At 35.5% G+C, this 17,716-nt stretch overlaps 1 protein-coding gene across 1 annotated transcript in view; it reads left to right on the plus strand.

The window, feature by feature from the left end:
- The window catches only part of TANC2 (tetratricopeptide repeat, ankyrin repeat and coiled-coil containing 2), a 435,526-nt gene that overhangs the window by 341,736 nt on the left and 76,074 nt on the right, over positions 1-17,716 (plus strand). The window contains exon 12 of the mRNA XM_063080666.1: positions 9,761-9,992. Within this exon, the coding sequence (XP_062936736.1) occupies positions 9,761-9,992 (232 nt within the window). The remainder of the gene's footprint in view (positions 1-9,760; positions 9,993-17,716) is intronic.

The following is a 17,716-nucleotide window of genomic DNA, read 5'->3' on the forward strand; positions in this document are numbered from 1 at the left end:
GTGTGTGTGCGCGCGCGCGTGCATGCGTGTGTGCATGTGTGCTGTTCATATTCTCTAGTAAAGAATTCTCCAATCTTCTGCCTGGAGGATATGGGTGTGTGTGTGTGCGTGCGTGCGTGCATGCATGTGTGCGTGTGCGCTGTTCATATTCTCTAGTAAAGAATTCTCCAATCTTCTGCCTGGAGGATATGGGTGTGTGTGTGTGTGTGTGCGTGTGCGCTGTTCATATTCTCTAGTAAAGAATTCTCCAATCTTCTGCCTGGAGGATATACAAGTATATCCTGGGTGCCAGCATTTTGGAGCTGGGCAGAAGAGGGCTGGGGTTTCACTTCGATATACAGACATATATAAGCCCCTTGTTTTTAATACTGCACCTGATCCCTACCTTTCTCTGTGTGTGGTGTTCCTAAATCTAGATTCTCTCTTGTTTGGGTTCTCTAGTGAATATAATTCTCTACCCTGTGGGTATTGGGGGGAAGGTAGTCAGGCTGGGCAGGGTAGGGATAGAGTGTGGGGATCTAACTTCTCCTTATATAAATTTCAAATAAACTCTGTGTTTTCAGCTCCCTTCCTCACCCTCGTTTTCCACAGTATCTGGTGCTTCTAATTCCTGTGTTTTTTTGAAGTTTTACGGGTGGTCTGTAATATCATAAGATTCTAATTTCTTCATAGAAATCGAGTTCTGCTCAGAGCCAGAGAAGCAGCATGTTTCCCCCAACTACATTATTAATTATCACCACTCATTAGTACACACTCATCTATAAATGAGCTTCTGAAAACAGTCTGAGATTCTCCTTATACTCATTGCTAACTCATTATAAATTTCAAAGACATCTTTGTTTTTTCCTAAATATTCTGAGTAAATGGACTCTAGCCTCTTCTTTAGAACAGTTATAATAAATATCTTAGAAATACATAAATGCTGAAGAGCTTCCAGCATCACAGTTATTCACTTATTATTCACATTTATTCAGTTGTTCATATAAAATATACATTTGGAGCACCTATAATCCAGGACTGAAGAAAAATCAATGAACGAAACAGACACAGTCCCTGCTGTTATATAGCCCACATTGTCATGGTTGAGAGAAGGACAATAAACGAACATACAAATATCTAGTATGTCAGATGGTGATAAGAGCTAAGAAGATCCGAGAATTAAGTCTTCCCATTTTGTTACATCTTAGTTCCTCTCTCATTAAGAGAAGAAGTCTCAAGATGTTTATGTTCAATGTTAAATATTGTAAGCAGGAAATTAGTCACTACTTACACTTATTAGAGGAGTGATCACATTTTAAATTTCCTGACTGCGTCTTTCTTAAACAAAATACAGATAAACCTTTCTGGACCTTTAGATGGGATATTTTTAAGTTTATTTTAAACATTGTGCGAGAAATGGCCCTTTAGGTTAAAATTATGTCAGTAATTGTGCCACACGTTGTAGTGCAGCTACACAAGTTTGTGCTGTAGAAGTGTAGAGCAGAAGTCAGCAATCTTGCTTCTCATCTGCAACAAACCAGTAAGCAGAAATTATCTTTTAAGTGATGTTTTCAAATCAGTTAATGTTTTGATGAAGTAGGCTAATAGATAAAAATTTAAAGTGTCCTTGAAAAACCTCTCAGTTGACAAAGTTCTTAGTGTCAATTCTTGTATATCAGTAATTGCAATTGGTATTTCATAGTATTTTTGCTGCTTCCTGTGCTGCTACTTAATTGAAAAGAGTGAAGAGTTTTTGTTACAACTTTAGCACAATTTCATTTATTGAAGAAACACTTTGCTCTTGAAGTAACAGGTTTTGCTAGGTCAGCATCTCTCAACTGTATCTCCAGTTAACATCGCATATTTCTTCTGAATAATAACTACAATAGAGGATCACAGAGATCTCATTCAGGGCCTTTCCTGGATATGAATTTAACTGTAATAACAGTAGTTTTTCAGGTTTTGAGTCTGCTACCATGTCATCATACATGCAGAATTTACAGGACAAGGAGAGGCTGGTTTCCATTTGCTGAGGACTTAATGTGTGTTGGAGGTCACTACTGTTTATGTTATGTTTTTTACCTCATTTCTTCATTCTGACTATAACTCTATGAGGTAATCTTTATTATCTTCATTTTACAGGTGAGGAAATTGTGACTTCAGTGATTGATTAATTTTTCCGAGATCATACTGTTAATAAATAGCAGAGCTAGCATTCAGAGCCAGTATTCACCCCTGTGAGGAGAATATTACTGTTTTCCCCATTCTGCAGACAGGGAAACAGAGAATCTGAGTTAAATAACTTGCCCAAGAAACAAACTAGTACCTGACCGAGACAAGATTTAAACTGAGGCAGCCAGGTAGGCTGCAGAGTCTGTGCTTTTAACCACTACACTATGCTGCCTGTCTAGTATGACAAGGATTTTTGTTTAGTGTTCTTTTGGAAAATCTATCAGTCATTGAATGTGTCTTCAAAGCAAGAAAATTATAATAATGGTGCAATTTTCAGTCATTTTGCTGACCTAAAATACTTCCAAAAAAGGCTTTTATGCACCTCGAAGTTCCTGTCACATTAGGCAAGTTGTCACTGGCTTAGTCCATAGATTAAGAAGCTAATACATCTGAAATTAGCAAGTTAGAGAAACCAGCTAATTTTAAGAAATGTCAGAGAGACACAAAATGCAAACTTTTTTCCAAGGAAATCTGTGTAAGAAAAAAAAATCAAATGTCACCCTTGCCAAGAGACTAGTTATGTACCGTAAGGGGGGATGTCAAATAATCATGGTTCCTGATATTATTACTGCTACTCTTAAAACAGTCAGCTGAAGAAGTAATCTTTTCAGAAGTCATGTAATATTGAGCTTAACAATACTATGGAGACATAAGCCACACAACATACACACACACAGAAGGCAAAAAACAGTGAAGTATAAGATTTGACTTGTGTTGCATTGGCTATTTTTGAAAAGATTTGATTTAGGAGAAATGAGATCCAAACTAAACAACAACCTATAGATAATGTTTTATAAAATTTGTCTAGGGCTTTTCTACTCTAAAAATTAGCATTTTAGATTTGTAGTCACACCCAGATTTAATCTACATTCAGAATACTGAATATAGGAAAACAACCCTGTTTTTTTATCAATTTCAGTGTTTTTTTATCTGCCTCTTCCACTAGAATGGGTCAGTGTTTAAATGTTCACCACTATATCCCAGCTCCTAGCACAATACCTGGCACGTAAATATTTGTTACATGAATGAAGAAATTCTAGTGTATTCTCTATTTTAAGCCTGAGTAATCTTTCTAAAACGTATGTTTGTTTTTTCTACTTAAAACCAACAAATGGCTTCTCTTTGCCCTTGAATGTAATCTAAACTCCCTTTTAAAATACAGCATGAACTGTAATGAAAGGGCCTTTGCTTTTGCATATCTAGCCTAGGACTAAGTATTTGGGGTCAGATAATTCTTTATGTGTAGGGTTTGGGTGGGGGGCAGGTATTATCTTGTGTAATATAGGATGTTTAGAAGTATTTTTGGCCTCCATCCACTAGTAGTAACACTTCCTCAACCCCAATTGTAACTCCAAAAATATCTCCAAACATTGCCAAACTTCCCCTGGGGAGCAAATCCACTCCCAGTTAAAAGCCCCTGTTCTGCCTTATGTCCTGCTATTCCCTACTCACGCTGTAGTCACACTAAAATTAATTTTAATTCCTTGAAAATGCAAAGCTGCGTCTTGCTTTAGGGCCTTTGCACATACTGTTTATTTCTGCCTGGAACATTACCACATCCTGGTTCACTTCTCATCTTCTTCATACTTCAGCTTAAATATTGCTTTTTCCAAGAAGCCACCTCTGGCTGTCCTAAGTAACCTTAAGGTGCCCCAGCTATGTGTTTCCACAGCACTCTATATTTCCTCTCTCATAGTGCCTGTCACACTATTATTATTATTATTTGTTTAATTGCCTCTCTTTCCTGCTAAACCATCAAGGGCAAACAGGGGTCATATCTATATGCTTATCATTATCTCCAGAACATAGCACAGTACCTGGCATACAGTGCAGGTTTAATTAATATTTGTGAATGAATATAAATGTCACTATTTTCCATTAGGAAATCTTGGGACATTCAGTTGACTGCTTATTCATAGTACTGATTCCCAACCAACTTATTAGGTCAGATCAGAATTAGATTCAAGATGAATCTTGGTAGAGATTCTGGAATTCTCCCAGTCCTCTGCAACAGAGATTTATAAATTGTGGATTAAATGCACTTGGCTATTCATGTTGTGCTACACCTACTTCTCTAGGAATTCCAAATGGACTAAGTAAGTTAGTCACTTTTCTTTAAAATTTGTATTTGGTATTGGTCATAACCTCTGTCTGAAGTAATCAGTAATCTATAATTGAATAGTAATAATCTATAGGATTCAGCAATTTAGCTCTAGAATTATAACAAAGGTAAACATTACCCTGAGCTCTGCTACATATATTTGGGTCTAATTCTGAACTTTCTATTCTGTTCCGCTAATTTATTAGTCTTTTCACACACCAGTACCACACTGTTTTGATTAGAGAGGCTTTATAGTATGTTTCAGTGTCTGATAGTTAGAGCTCTGTTGTTTATTTAGTTGTAGCAGAGAAAAAATCCTCACAACATAGCCCAAAAGCACAGACAACAAAAGCAAAAATGGACAAATGGGATGGCATCAAACTAAAAAGCTTCTGCACAGCAAAGGAAACAATTAACAAAGTAAAGAGACAGTCCATGGAATGGGAGAAAATAGTTGCAAGCCATAAATATGATAAGGGGTTAATATCCAAAATATATAAGGAACTCAAACAACTCAGTAGCAAGAAAATACAATTTAAAAAGGGGCAAAGGACCTGGACAGGCATTTCTCAAAAGAAAACATACAAATGGACAACAGGTACGTGATAAAATGTTCAGCATCACTAAACACTGGGGAAATGCAAATTAAAACCCTACATTGAGATAACACCTCATACCTCTTAGAATGGCTTTTATCAAAAAAATGAAAGATAACCAGTGTTGGTGAGGATTTGGAGAAAAGGGAACTCTTCTTGTACATTGTTAGTGATGATGTAAATTAGTACAGCCATCATGGAAAATGGTATGGAGGTTTCTCAAAAAACTAAAAATAAAACTACCATATGATCTAATAATCCCACTTCTGGGTATATATCTAAAGGAATCAAAATCAGTATGTTGAAGGGACATCTACACTCTCATGTTAATGGCTGGCACAGAAAGACAAATACTGCATGATCTCACTTATAGGTGGAATCTAAAAAAGTTGAGCTCATAGAAGTAGAGAATAAAATGGTGATTACCAGAGGCTTTGGGGTGGAAGGCAATGAGAAGTGGTTGATCAAAGGGTACAAAGTTTTAGGTTGATAGGAGAAGTAAGTTTTGAGATCCACTGCACAGCAGGGTGACTATAATAATAATGTATATTTCAAAATAAGAGTAAATTTCAAATGTATCACCATAAAAAATGATAGATAAGCAAGGTGATGGATATGTTAATTAGCTTGATTTAATATTCCACATTGTGTGTGTGTGTGTGTGTGTGTGTGTGTGTGTATAAACATCACATTGTACCCCATAAATGTATACAACTATGATTTGTCAATCAAGAATATTTATAATAAAAATCTCTCACTTGTCAAGTTTTAGTGTAGTGTCAAAGAAGAATATCCACAATTACCTGGAAAGGTTATTAAAATATCCTTCTCTTCTCCAAATATATGAGGATACTTCAAAAGTTCATGGAGAGATAGAATTAAAAGATAATATGAATCTTTCTATGAACTTTTTAAGTACCCGTGTGTGTGTGTGTGTGTGTGTGTGTGTGTGTGTGTGAGTGTGTGTGTGTGTGTCAAGAGGTGGGAGGGGGGAGATGTGCAGAAATATAGGTAGGTGTTTATAAGTTAATACAAGGGGTCTTCAAAAAGTTCATGGAAAATTTGTACTATGAAAAAACTATGCATGGATTTCAAAGTTTCTTTACACTAAAATAAACTATCTTGTTACAACGTGTCTGAACAGTATCTAGTTGAGGCACTAAGAAGCATAAGATACTAGTTTCAAAAGAGCCCCTATCAGAGCAACATGAATTCTGCTAAAATTGAAGCAAGAAAAAAACATCAAATTTATGCTTTATGAAAAATTTTTTGAGACAATGCCCCAAAGAAATCAGTTTACAAATGGATAACTTCTTTTAAGAAGGGACAAGATGGTGTTGAAGATGAAGCTCTCAGCTGCAGACCATCCACATCCACTTGTGATGAAAAGATTCATCTTGTTCGTGTCCTAATTGAAGAGGACTGACAATTAACAGGAGAAACAACAGCCAGCCCTGTAGACATCACAGTTGGTTCAGCTTGCAGTATTCTGACTGAAACTTTACAGTTGAGAAAACTTTTCACTGGAGGGGTGCCAAAACTGTTGCACCAGATCAGCTGCAGACAAGAGCAGAGCTTTCAACGGAGATTTTAAACAAGTGGAATCAAGATCCTGAAGCATTTCTTTGAAGAATTATAACAGAAGATGAAACATCAGTGCTGAAGACAAAGCACAGTCAAAGCAGTGACTACCAAGAGGTGGAAGTGGTCCAGTCAAAACAAAAGCAGATTGGCCAAGAGCAAAGGTTATAGCAACAATTCGGGGGGATGCTCAAGGCATTTTGCTTATGGGGCTGAAGAACAATAACATGTGCTTATTATGAGAGAGTTTTGAGAAAGTTAACCAACGGTTTAGCAGAAAAACGCCCAGGAAATCTCCACCAGTGAGTCCTCCACCTCTATGATAATGCTTATGCTCATTTCTCTCATCAAACAAGGGCAATTTTGTGAGAGTTTCAGTGGGAAATCATTAGGCAGTCCTGATTTGGCTCCTTCTGGCTTATTTTTGTTTCCTAATCTTAAAAAAAAAAAAATCTTTAAAGGGCACCCATTTTTCTTCAGTTAATCAGGTAAAAAAGACTGCATTAACTTAGTTAAATTCCCAAGACCCTCAGCTCTTTAGGAATGGGGACTAAATGGCTAAGTAGTATCACTGGAGTCCCCGTGTGTGTGTGTGTGTGTGTGTGTGTATCTTAGCTCTGTCCACGGAGAGAGGCCAAAAGCAGTGACACCTCAATAGCAATAAGCACAACTACCACCCAGATATTTTTCTAAATACTGTTCTCCAATAAAAGGGATCAGGGCTCTTTAAAGAAGTAGATGACGCCAGGTGTGGGGCAGGGAAAATACAAGATGAGCCTAGAACATCTTGTGGTACCAGAAAGCAGAAAGGTGCTCAAAAAGATAGAGGCTTCTTGAAAGAACACAGGAGCCAACCTGAAGAAGATCCTGATGACCAAAGCTAGAGTAAATTGAGCAACAAAATAAATATAGTATTGAATTATAACCAGTAGAATAAAATAAGCTCACACTTATTAAATAAATAAATAATGGGGGAGAAGAGACAGCTCTTTCTTCTGGTAGGATTCCAGTTAATAAATGTATAAAGAAAGAGGGAAATAAAAATAATCACTATTAGGAAAAAACCACAGTAATAATTGTTGCAAACAAAATCCACTTGATGGGTACTAAAATTAATTGGCAAAAGTTGAGGAGAAACAAGATTTTCATATAGTTCTAAAGCATCTCCCCCGAGGTATATATTAACTGCAAAGGGAAAGATAGTAACTTTACAATGGAGAAACCTGGCACAACCTTAACCTTAATCAGTTAGTCAAGACCAACATCACAAGTAACAAAACATGCCAACATCATGAACCCTGTGATATGATCCACTAAGAAGGACACAACATTGTTTTTGTGGTATTCTTGCAAAAAAAAAAAAAAAAGTCTGTTAGATAATGAGAAAACATCAGACATTGAGAGACATTCAACAAAATAACTGATCAATACCCTTCAAAAATGTCAAGGTCATGGAAGAGAAAGATGGAGGATCTCTCTTACAGACTACAGGAGACTAAGGAGAAATAATTAAATGCAATATAGGGTCCTGGATAAAATCCTGGAACAGGAAAACAGCATTGTGGAAAAACTGTAAGATTTCAGTAATGTTTTTAGGTAATAGTATTGTGTCAGTGTTAATTTCCTGATTTTGATAATTATGCTATTGTTATATAAGATGTTAATAAGAGAAGCTGGGTGAAGAATAAGTGGAAACTCTGTGTACTACTTTTGCAACATTTCTGTAAGTCTAAAATTAGTTCACAGTAAAAAGTTAAAAAATAAATATAAGTCCTACTGCAAAAAAAAAAAAAAAAAGGATAGAGCTCCCAGCTGGAAAATTACTGAGACAGAACTCAAGTCTAGAAGCTATTCTTAGCTTCTAGTCCTCAGAGTAAAGATTAGAGTCAGAATTGAGGGACAAGAGAAAGGGAAGAGAAAGTAGTTATTTACGGAGAGCCTCTAGGTCCCTAGAAATATTAAAAAACAAACTTTAACCTAAGAGTTGGAAGGATTGTGCTGATTAGGAAATTAAGCAGGTGGTGGTAAGGAAGAAGTTCACAAAAGGAGCAATGAAAAGGAGACAGTGAGAGTGTGAGAACAGGTCTGAGGGAAGGGCAATTGCAGCATTAGAATTTAAATGATACAAATGCCAGTCATTATATTAATTAGATTTTTATGACCAAATGAATTACAGATATTCAAAGCTGCCTTTTCTTTATATGAGATTAGGTTAGTCCTGTCACAGATTATTCATTTGTCCATAGAAAATGGTCTATGGACAATGATGGCCTGGAACTTTTTTTTGAAACATAATTGATTATACATATTTTGGAGGTACAGAGTTGAATATCAGTACCTGTGTATACTATGTGATGATCAAATCAGGATTATATTCATCATTATAAAATGTAATCATTCTTTGTGACCCTTTATCAGTTTCTCACTAACTCCCACCCCTTTCCCACTTCTAGTAACCACGGTTCTTTTCTCTCCTTTTGAAAGTTCAATGTATTATTATGATTATTCCTACTTTCTTTCTTTCTTTCTTTTTTATTTATTTGTTTATTTTTTAGCTCCCATTTATGAGTGAGGGCATGTGTTATTTCTCTTTCCGTGCCTGGCTTATTTCACCTAGCATAATTTTCTCCAAGTTCATCCACGTTGCTGCAAATGGCAGAATTTCATTCTTTTTATGGCTGAGTAGTATTCTATTGTGTATATATACCACATTTTCCTTATCCAGTTATCTGTCAATAGATATTTACATTGGTTCCATATCTTGGCTATTGTAAATAGAGCTGCAGTAAATTGAATTATTTTATTTCTTTTAAAGCTTAGTTTATAATATAACTTTTTTAATAATGTAAGTATATGGATTTTATGTGTTTGTTGAGACTAACATGGTTTTTCTCTGGTTATTTTCTTCCTAATGCTTTGTTACAAGATTAGACTCTTCTGTACTGCTCCATGCTGAATGAATGTTAGCAATATTAATGTAAATCTTTATGCTTAGGCTCGCTTCCTATTTCTTATAATCCAAAGGGAAAACTCAATTTTTATTTTTAAGTTTTAATTCTGGGTTATATTATATGTATACAATAGAAATATTATATCAAATTTCTGATTTTTCACAAATCAGGCAATTCTTGAGTTAGCAGCTTTTATTTTTACTTGAAAAAGTTGAGGAATAGCGAGACAAAAGACAGTTTTAGAGAATGATCATGTAATAACCATAGCTTTTGCTCTTGCTACTGATAAGCCTATTTTCATTTTCATCTTTCTTGTGTAGGTGGTTGCCTATCACTATTGCCAAGCAGATAATGCCTATACCTGCTTGGTGCCGGAATTTGTCCACAATGTTGCTGCTCTGCTCTGCCGCTCAGCTCAGCTGACTGCCTATCGGGAGCAGCTTCTTCGGGAGCCCCACCTGCAGAGCATGCTGAGCCTTCGGTCCTGTGTTCAAGACCCTATGGCCTCCTTCCGGAGGGGAGTCCTGGAGCCCCTGGAGAATCTCCACAAAGGTACAAGTGAGATCTAAAGGAGGTGAAAGGTGGAGGTTTTGGAGCCCAGGATCACCTGGGTTATGCTATAGAAATGATTATTTTTGGGCCGAGCCCTTGGCGCACTCGGGAGAGTGCGGCGCTGGGGCTGGGAGCGCAGCGACGCTCCTGCCGCGGGTTCGGATCCTATATAGGAATGGCCGGTGCACTCACTGGCTGAGTGCCGGTCACGAAAAAGACAAAAAAAACAAAAAAAGAAATGATTATTTTTATCACAGTGCCAAAACTAAATGTTTCATAGCTGGTGTCCTGCAGGATACAGTTAATAGATAAAAGCTTTTACTTGGGGGGAAAAAGAATTCCTGCAGGAACTGCTACTTCCCCTTTCTTTATAAAAATTCTCATTCTCATTTCCAAATATAATGCCTTTTTCTTGTACTAAAGAAAGTAGAGCTTCCAGTCCTTTTCCAGTCCTTTCTGTGGAGTTCAAATAAATCAGTAAAATTGTGGCTCCAGCTCAGTGTTGTGGAATTCCTATAGTTAGAAACCTCCCGGTCTTTATGTAATATCTTTTATTACCCCATCAGTTCAGGTAAAGTGGAATGGTATACATGGTTGCACAATCCTGTGTATATACTATAAATCACTTAATTGTACACTTTAAAGGGTGTTTAAAAGGTATAAGGATATTTTATGGTACATAAATTATATCTCAGGAAAGCTTTTATTTTTTTAAAAGTGAAAAAAAGATTAAATGGAATCCATCTCCTGCTCATTGCTCTCGCTTGTCCTCCCCTTGTCCTCTATTTCTCTTGTCAGCTGCAGCCTAAGTGCAACCATCTCCTTAAAGATGGTGCATGCCTTTGTGAGTCTCTCTGCCCTATACCCACAACCATGTTTTGTCAATGCTGGAAGCCACAGAAAAGGACTTGAATAACCATGAGATTCCTGAGCAATCCTATTTATTCCTGAGAGACTTAATATACCCTTTTCAAGGGTTTCAGGGTACTCATAAGAAAAAGAGATTACAATTTCCATTCTCCTAGCCATAATCTTCAGTTATTTCAACTTCCACACTGGTTACTTGGATATCAAAATTTTTCTTTCTTCTCAACTGTAATGACCTCTGTTTCTACCTCTGCCGCCTATTAGCTTGACCATACCCTAGACCTTTTTAAACCTTGGAATTTCTTCACAAGTATTTTAAAGCATGTTTCTTGTACACTCAAATCAGTCTCTAAATCCTATTCTTCCTTCATTATGTTTCTCACATTCATTTGTCTAAAATTTGTTCTCACTTTATCATCCCAAGGGCTATTTAACTGCCCATGACATCGTGTTTGTATTACTACCCCTTCCTGTTCTTCTCTGATTATCTGGTTTAGTACTTCTTTCGTATCATAACACACTTAGAAAATTATAAAAATTTATATAGCTTACTAGGATAAAAATTCATGACTCCTCATGGCCCGACATCACTGGCCTTAAGGCTATAGCAGTCCCAGGCCCCAGATGCCATGAGGACAGAAAAGATTCATTTTAAAACACACCTTTAACCCGTTCATGGCATACCTAGTGGGGAAGCTCTGCCCCAGTCTCTCCAGTCTTCTAGACTTTATGTACTGCTTCCAGATAAAGCTTCATAAAATATTGCTCTGATCACTTAATTTCCCAATTCAGAAACCTCTGATTCTTTATTGCCTACTGAATTAACTTCCAGCTCCTTAGTCTAGCGTTCAAGGTATTTGATGGCCTGGATCCAACCTATAATCCAGTCTTATTTTGCTCACTTTTATCCCTATGAACCCTGTGTTTACATGTAAATTAAAATATACAGTAGTTCTTAATCACTCGCCTACATTTTCCTGACTTCATATATTTACTCATTATTTACTTTTTTTGATATGCTTTCTGCTCACATCTCTGCCTGTCAGAATTTTACCCATCTTTCAAGGACTAGCCTAAATGCTACCTCATTCATGAAATACCTGCTGATCCATCTGCCCCCTGCAGTAGGAAATAGTGTCCTTCCTAATTTATGTTAGATCTTTTTTTTTTTTTTTTTTTTTTTTTGTCTTTTTCGTGACCGGTACTCAGCCAGTGAGTGCACCGGCCATTCCTATATAGGATCCGAACCCGCGGAGGGAGCATCGCTGCGTTCCCAGCGCCGCACTCTCCCAAGTGCGCCACGGGCTTGGCCCAATGTTAGATCTTTTTTATATATATCTCGTTTATGGTACTCAACACATTATTATATGTATATTAAGAATTTAAAATTTTATCACTAACGTTGTTTGAACATTTACTATACACCAGATATTAAACTTTGTGCTTTATAAGAATTAGTTATTTCTGTACTTAACCTATCCCTTTGACTAAATTATATGCTGTTGAAGTTAGGAATCTTCTCTTATTCAACTTTTTTCCTTCATGGTGGTTACCTCACCTTGAACATAACAGGCATTTCAGGAAATTCATTTTGAAACAAATAAGTGAACATGGAAAACCACTCACATGTTAGGGGTACCTTGAAGGAAGGACAGTGATACGAGTATCTACACCTATGGCTGATTCAAAGAGAGTATCCAAATGCTTGCAGAGTCACCTCCAGATTCTCAAGCATAATCCATATGGTTTATAATTTTGCTACAAGATATATCTACTGCTGATTTAGGTCTGCATAACCAGCTTTAGATATCCCTATTGATAAATTCTGTTCTAAGTGAACTTAATTACTTCATCTTATTCCCATGCTTTTCATCACTCTTAAAATCACCATCATGAACAATAGCTGGAAACACAATTTATGAAATACAGGTTGAGCATCCCAAATCCAAAATCTGAAATGCTCCAAAATTTGAAACTTTCTGATTGACAGTGTAACACTCAAAGGAAATGCTCATTGTAGTATTTTGGATTTTGGATTTTCTGATTGGATTTGCTCAACCAGTAAGTATAGTGCAGATATTACAAAATCTGAAAAAATCTGAAATCTGAAACACTTCTGGTTCCACACATTTCAGATAAGGGATACTCAACCAGTACTAAAAATTATTTGATTAACCCAAAAGGAATCAGGAAAGAAAGAACAAAAGAATTTTTTTTAAAAGATGGAGCAAGCAAGATGGTAGACTTAAAATCAGTTATATCAATAATTACATTAAATGTAAGTGGATTAAACACGTATATTAAAAGGCAGAAACTGTCAGACTGAATAAAAAGCAAGACCAAACCATGTTATCTACAGGAGGTTATTTAAATATAATAAAAACACAGATTGAAAGTGAAAGGATAGAAAAATATATAGTGTATAAACGCGGAGCATAAGAAAGCTGGAGTGGCTATATTAATGTCAGAGTAAACATCAAAACAAGAAGTATTACTAGAGGGGCATTTGATAGATATAAAAGGGCCAATTTATCAGAAAGATAAATTAATCCTAAGTGTATATGCATCGAATAACAGAGATTCAAAATACATGAATCAAAAACTGACTAAACTAAAGAGATAAATAGGGCAATGCCCAATCATAGTTGGAGATTTTAACACCTCTTTTTCAGTAACTGTTAGAATAAGTAGACAAAAATTAGTAAGGATACTGAAGACTTGAACAGTACAATCAACCAACTTGATCTAATTGACATTTACAGAACACTACACAATAACTACAGAATATATGTTCTTTTCATGTGCACATGGACCATATTCTGGGCTGTAAAATGAGTCTCAAAAATTTCAAAAAGTTAAAATTTTACAAAAAATGTTCTCTTAAACAATGGATTAAATTAAAAATCAATAAGAATAAAATCCCCAAATATTTAAAAATTAAACAACATACTTCTAAATAAGTTGTGAGTCAAGAAATCACAAAGGAAATTATAAAATATTTTAAACTGAATAATATAAAATCAGTTGCCTAAGTCTCTGACTTAGTAAACTAGAAAAAATTGAAGAAAATAAACCCAGAGTAAACAGAAAGAATGAAATAATAAAAGCAAGAGCAGAAAGTAATGAAATAGAAAGTTGATAGTGAAGATGAGTGAACTCCAGCAAAACTAATCAAAATGCACAATTAATATCAGGAATGAAGAGGAGGTATCACTGCAGTTTCTACAGACATTAAAAGAAAACAAAGATTATTATAAACAACTTTATAATGATAAGTTCAACAAATTAGCTAAGCAGATACATTCTTTTTAAAAAAATGGAACTTACCAGAAGTAACTCAAGAAGAAATAGAAAACCTAAATAGCATTCTATATATTAAATTTAATTGTAATTTAAAGGGAGGAGAAACTTTTCACCAAGAAAACTCTAGTTTCAGATGGTTTCACTAATGAATTGTACCCAACATTTAAAGAAGATATAGTATCAATCTTATACAAATGTTTTCAGAAAATAGAGGAGAATGGAACGTTTCTCAGTTTGTTTTTTTAGGCAAGTGTAACACTGACACCAAAATATGATAAGGAGCTTATAAGAAAAGCAAATTATAGACCAGTATTCATTCCTCATAATCATAATAGCAAAATCCTGACAAAAACTAATAGCAAATTGATTAGTCCTGCTTGGTCAGGAATGGAATGGTAGCTTAACATTTGAAAGTTAATCACTGCAATTCATCAACTTAACAGAATAAAGAAGAATATTTGTATAATCATCTCAATAAAAGCAGAAAAGCATTTGACAGAATACTACACTAATTAATGATTAAAAACTATGCAAACTAGGAGTAGAAGGAAGCTTAGTCTGATAAGGGTAACCCCAAAAAACATACAGCTAATGGTGAAATGTTGAACTCTCAAGATCAAGAGCAAGACAAGAATATTCCCTTACGTCACTTAAATTCAACATTCCATAGATGGTCCAAGCTAGTACAGTAAGAAAATAAGCAAGCAAATAATATGAAGATTAGAAAGGAAAAAGTAAAACTGTCTTTATTTGCAGACAGCATGGTTGTTTACATAGAAAATGTTAAGGAATCTACCCAAAAAAGCCTCCTAGAACTAATAAGTGCAAAGCTTTAGGCTATAGATCAGTGTACAATATCTATTTCTATACTAGCAACAAACAGTCAAAAAATGAAATTTTAAAAGTAGTTCAGCAATTTTAAAACATGACTGCAAATTCTTTGAAATTCCTCCCATCGAGAGTTGGGGGTCTGTGCCTCCTCCCGCTGTGTCTGGGCAGGCTTGTGGCTACTTCAGTCAATAGAGTACCACAAAATGATGCTATGTGACACTTGAGGATAGGTCATAAATGGCCACACAGCTTCCATCTTGTTCACTGAAACACTGGCTTTTGGAGGCATGTATTGCCATCTAAGAAGTCTGACTACCCTGAGTTCACCATGCTGTAAAGAACAACAAACCACATGGACAGTCCATTTGACTGTTCCAGTCTTCAAATCATTGCAACCCTGACACCAAATACGTGAGTGAAGAAGCCTCCAAATTATTCCAGCCCGCAATACTCAGCCCCAGCCATTTGAGTTTGATGTAGCAGTTTGACGTAGCAACAGATAACTGGAACAAATACTATTTTTAGTAGCATCAAAAAACATATAATACTTAAGAATAAATTTAACAAAAGATGTGTGAGACCTCCACAGTGAAATCACGGTGAAAATATTGCAGAGTGAAATTAAAGAACTTAGTAAATGGAAGAGAGATGCCACATATGTGGATTGGAAGATGTTTTCCCTCAGACTTGTCTATAGATTTGACATAATCCCAATTAAAATCCCAGTAGGATTTTTCTGTAAAAATTGACAAATTCAGAAATTCCAAAGACCAAGAATTAGCCGAAACAGTCCTGAAAAAGAGAAAAGTTGGAAGACTGACAGTATCTGATTTCACGACTTAAAGTATTACAGATTATTACAGTAATCATAATGGACAGTGATGTCCTAGTAAATGTTTAACAACCAGTTCAGGGGTGTAGGGCTGATTTATGCATAAAAAATTAGCAGTCAGTTCCCATGAGCCAGCTTGAGCCAGCTACAACACTGTACTGACAGGATGGTATTCGTGCAAGGATAGAAAATAGATGAGTGGAACAGAATGGAGAATCCAGAAATAGTCCGACACATATGCAGTTCATCGATCTTCTCAAAGGTGCTAAGACAATTTGGGAAAAAGAGTTTGTGCCATCAAATGGTACTGGAAAAACTGGATAAATGTATGGGGGGAAAATGAGTCTCAATCCTTACCCCTCACACTATACACAAAAATAACTGGAATCATGAACCTAAATCAATCTCTAAAGCTAAGAGAAATAATAGAGGAGAATATCTTCACAACCTTGGAGTAGGTAAAGGTTTCTTAGGACATAAAAATCACTAATCATGTAAGAAAAAGGTGATAAATTAGACTTCATCAAAATTAAAAATATCTGTCCAACAAAAGATACCACTAAAAAAAAAGGAAAAGCAAGTCATAAAAAGCAAGAAAATATACACTCTGTGTGTGTGTGTGTTTGTGTATGTGGGTGTGACAAAGCACTTGTATCCACAAAACCTAAAGAACATCTGCAAATTGATAATGAAAAGATAAAACAACCCAATTTATAAATGGACAAGAGAGTTAGACACTTCACAAAAGAAGCTACATCAGTAGCCTACAAGCACATGAAGAAGTTTTTAACATCATTAATCAGGGAGATGCAAATTAAAATTACAGTGAGATACCCCTTCACACCCATCAGAATGATTAAAATTAAAAGGATAAATATCAAATGTTAGTGAGGATGATAAACAACTAGAACCCTCATACATTACCAGCAGGACTGTAATATGGTACAATTAGTCTGGAAAACTATTTGGCAGTTTCTTATAAAGTTAAACATACATCTACTTTATGCCCAAGCAATTCTATTCCTATGCGTTACCCAAGAAAAATGAAAACATATGTCTACGAAAAGACATACAAGAATGTTTCTAGCAGCTTTATTTATAGTTAGTCAAAAACTGGAAACAACCCAAATGTCCATCAACAGAATGAATAAACAAATTGTGGCATATTCATTCCGTGGAATACTTGTTAGTAATAAAAAGGAACAAACTATAATACACTCAATAATGTAGATGAGTTTCAAAAACATATTAAGTAAAAGAAACACGTATAGTTTATGGTGTTAGAAATCAGAACAGCAGTTGCTTGTTGAGGATTGATTGGAAGGGAATCTGAGAGAACTTTCTGGAGTGATAGAAATGTTCTGTATTTTGATCAAGGTGTTGGTTACGTGAGTATATTGATTTGTGAAAACTCATCAAAGTGTAAAGTTAAGATCTTTGCAATTCACCATATATAAATTTTATTGGAACAATTTTAAAAATAGAGAATTTTTTAAAGGTAGCTAGAGTTTTCTTTCCAGGAAAGTTCAGTGGAAAACATTTTCATTTTAGAGTCAGAAGCTAGATTTCAAATTATACATTTTTCTTTTAAAAATGAGAGTCAGTATTTAGCACAGTACTTTAAGGTTCCACAAGTGTAAAACAAATGAAAATGTTTTGAAGTTTCTTGGGTTTTTGTTGTAGCCACCAATATGAAATGAAAGGAGACACTAATTTATCACAGCTAAAAGAAAGATAATTCAGATGTAATGTGAAGCTTTTCTGAATAAAAATATCTGATATGAATTTTCCTTTCACTTTTAATAAGCCCTGTATACTACACCAGTAATAAAATCCCATGCACTAGAGTTCAGTTGACTTTAGCTACCATCTCTTCTCTTGCAGTCTCTGT

This window comes from Cynocephalus volans, chromosome 16 (assembly GCF_027409185.1).
Source record: "Cynocephalus volans isolate mCynVol1 chromosome 16, mCynVol1.pri, whole genome shotgun sequence".
Lineage (NCBI taxonomy): Eukaryota > Metazoa > Chordata > Mammalia > Dermoptera > Cynocephalidae > Cynocephalus > Cynocephalus volans.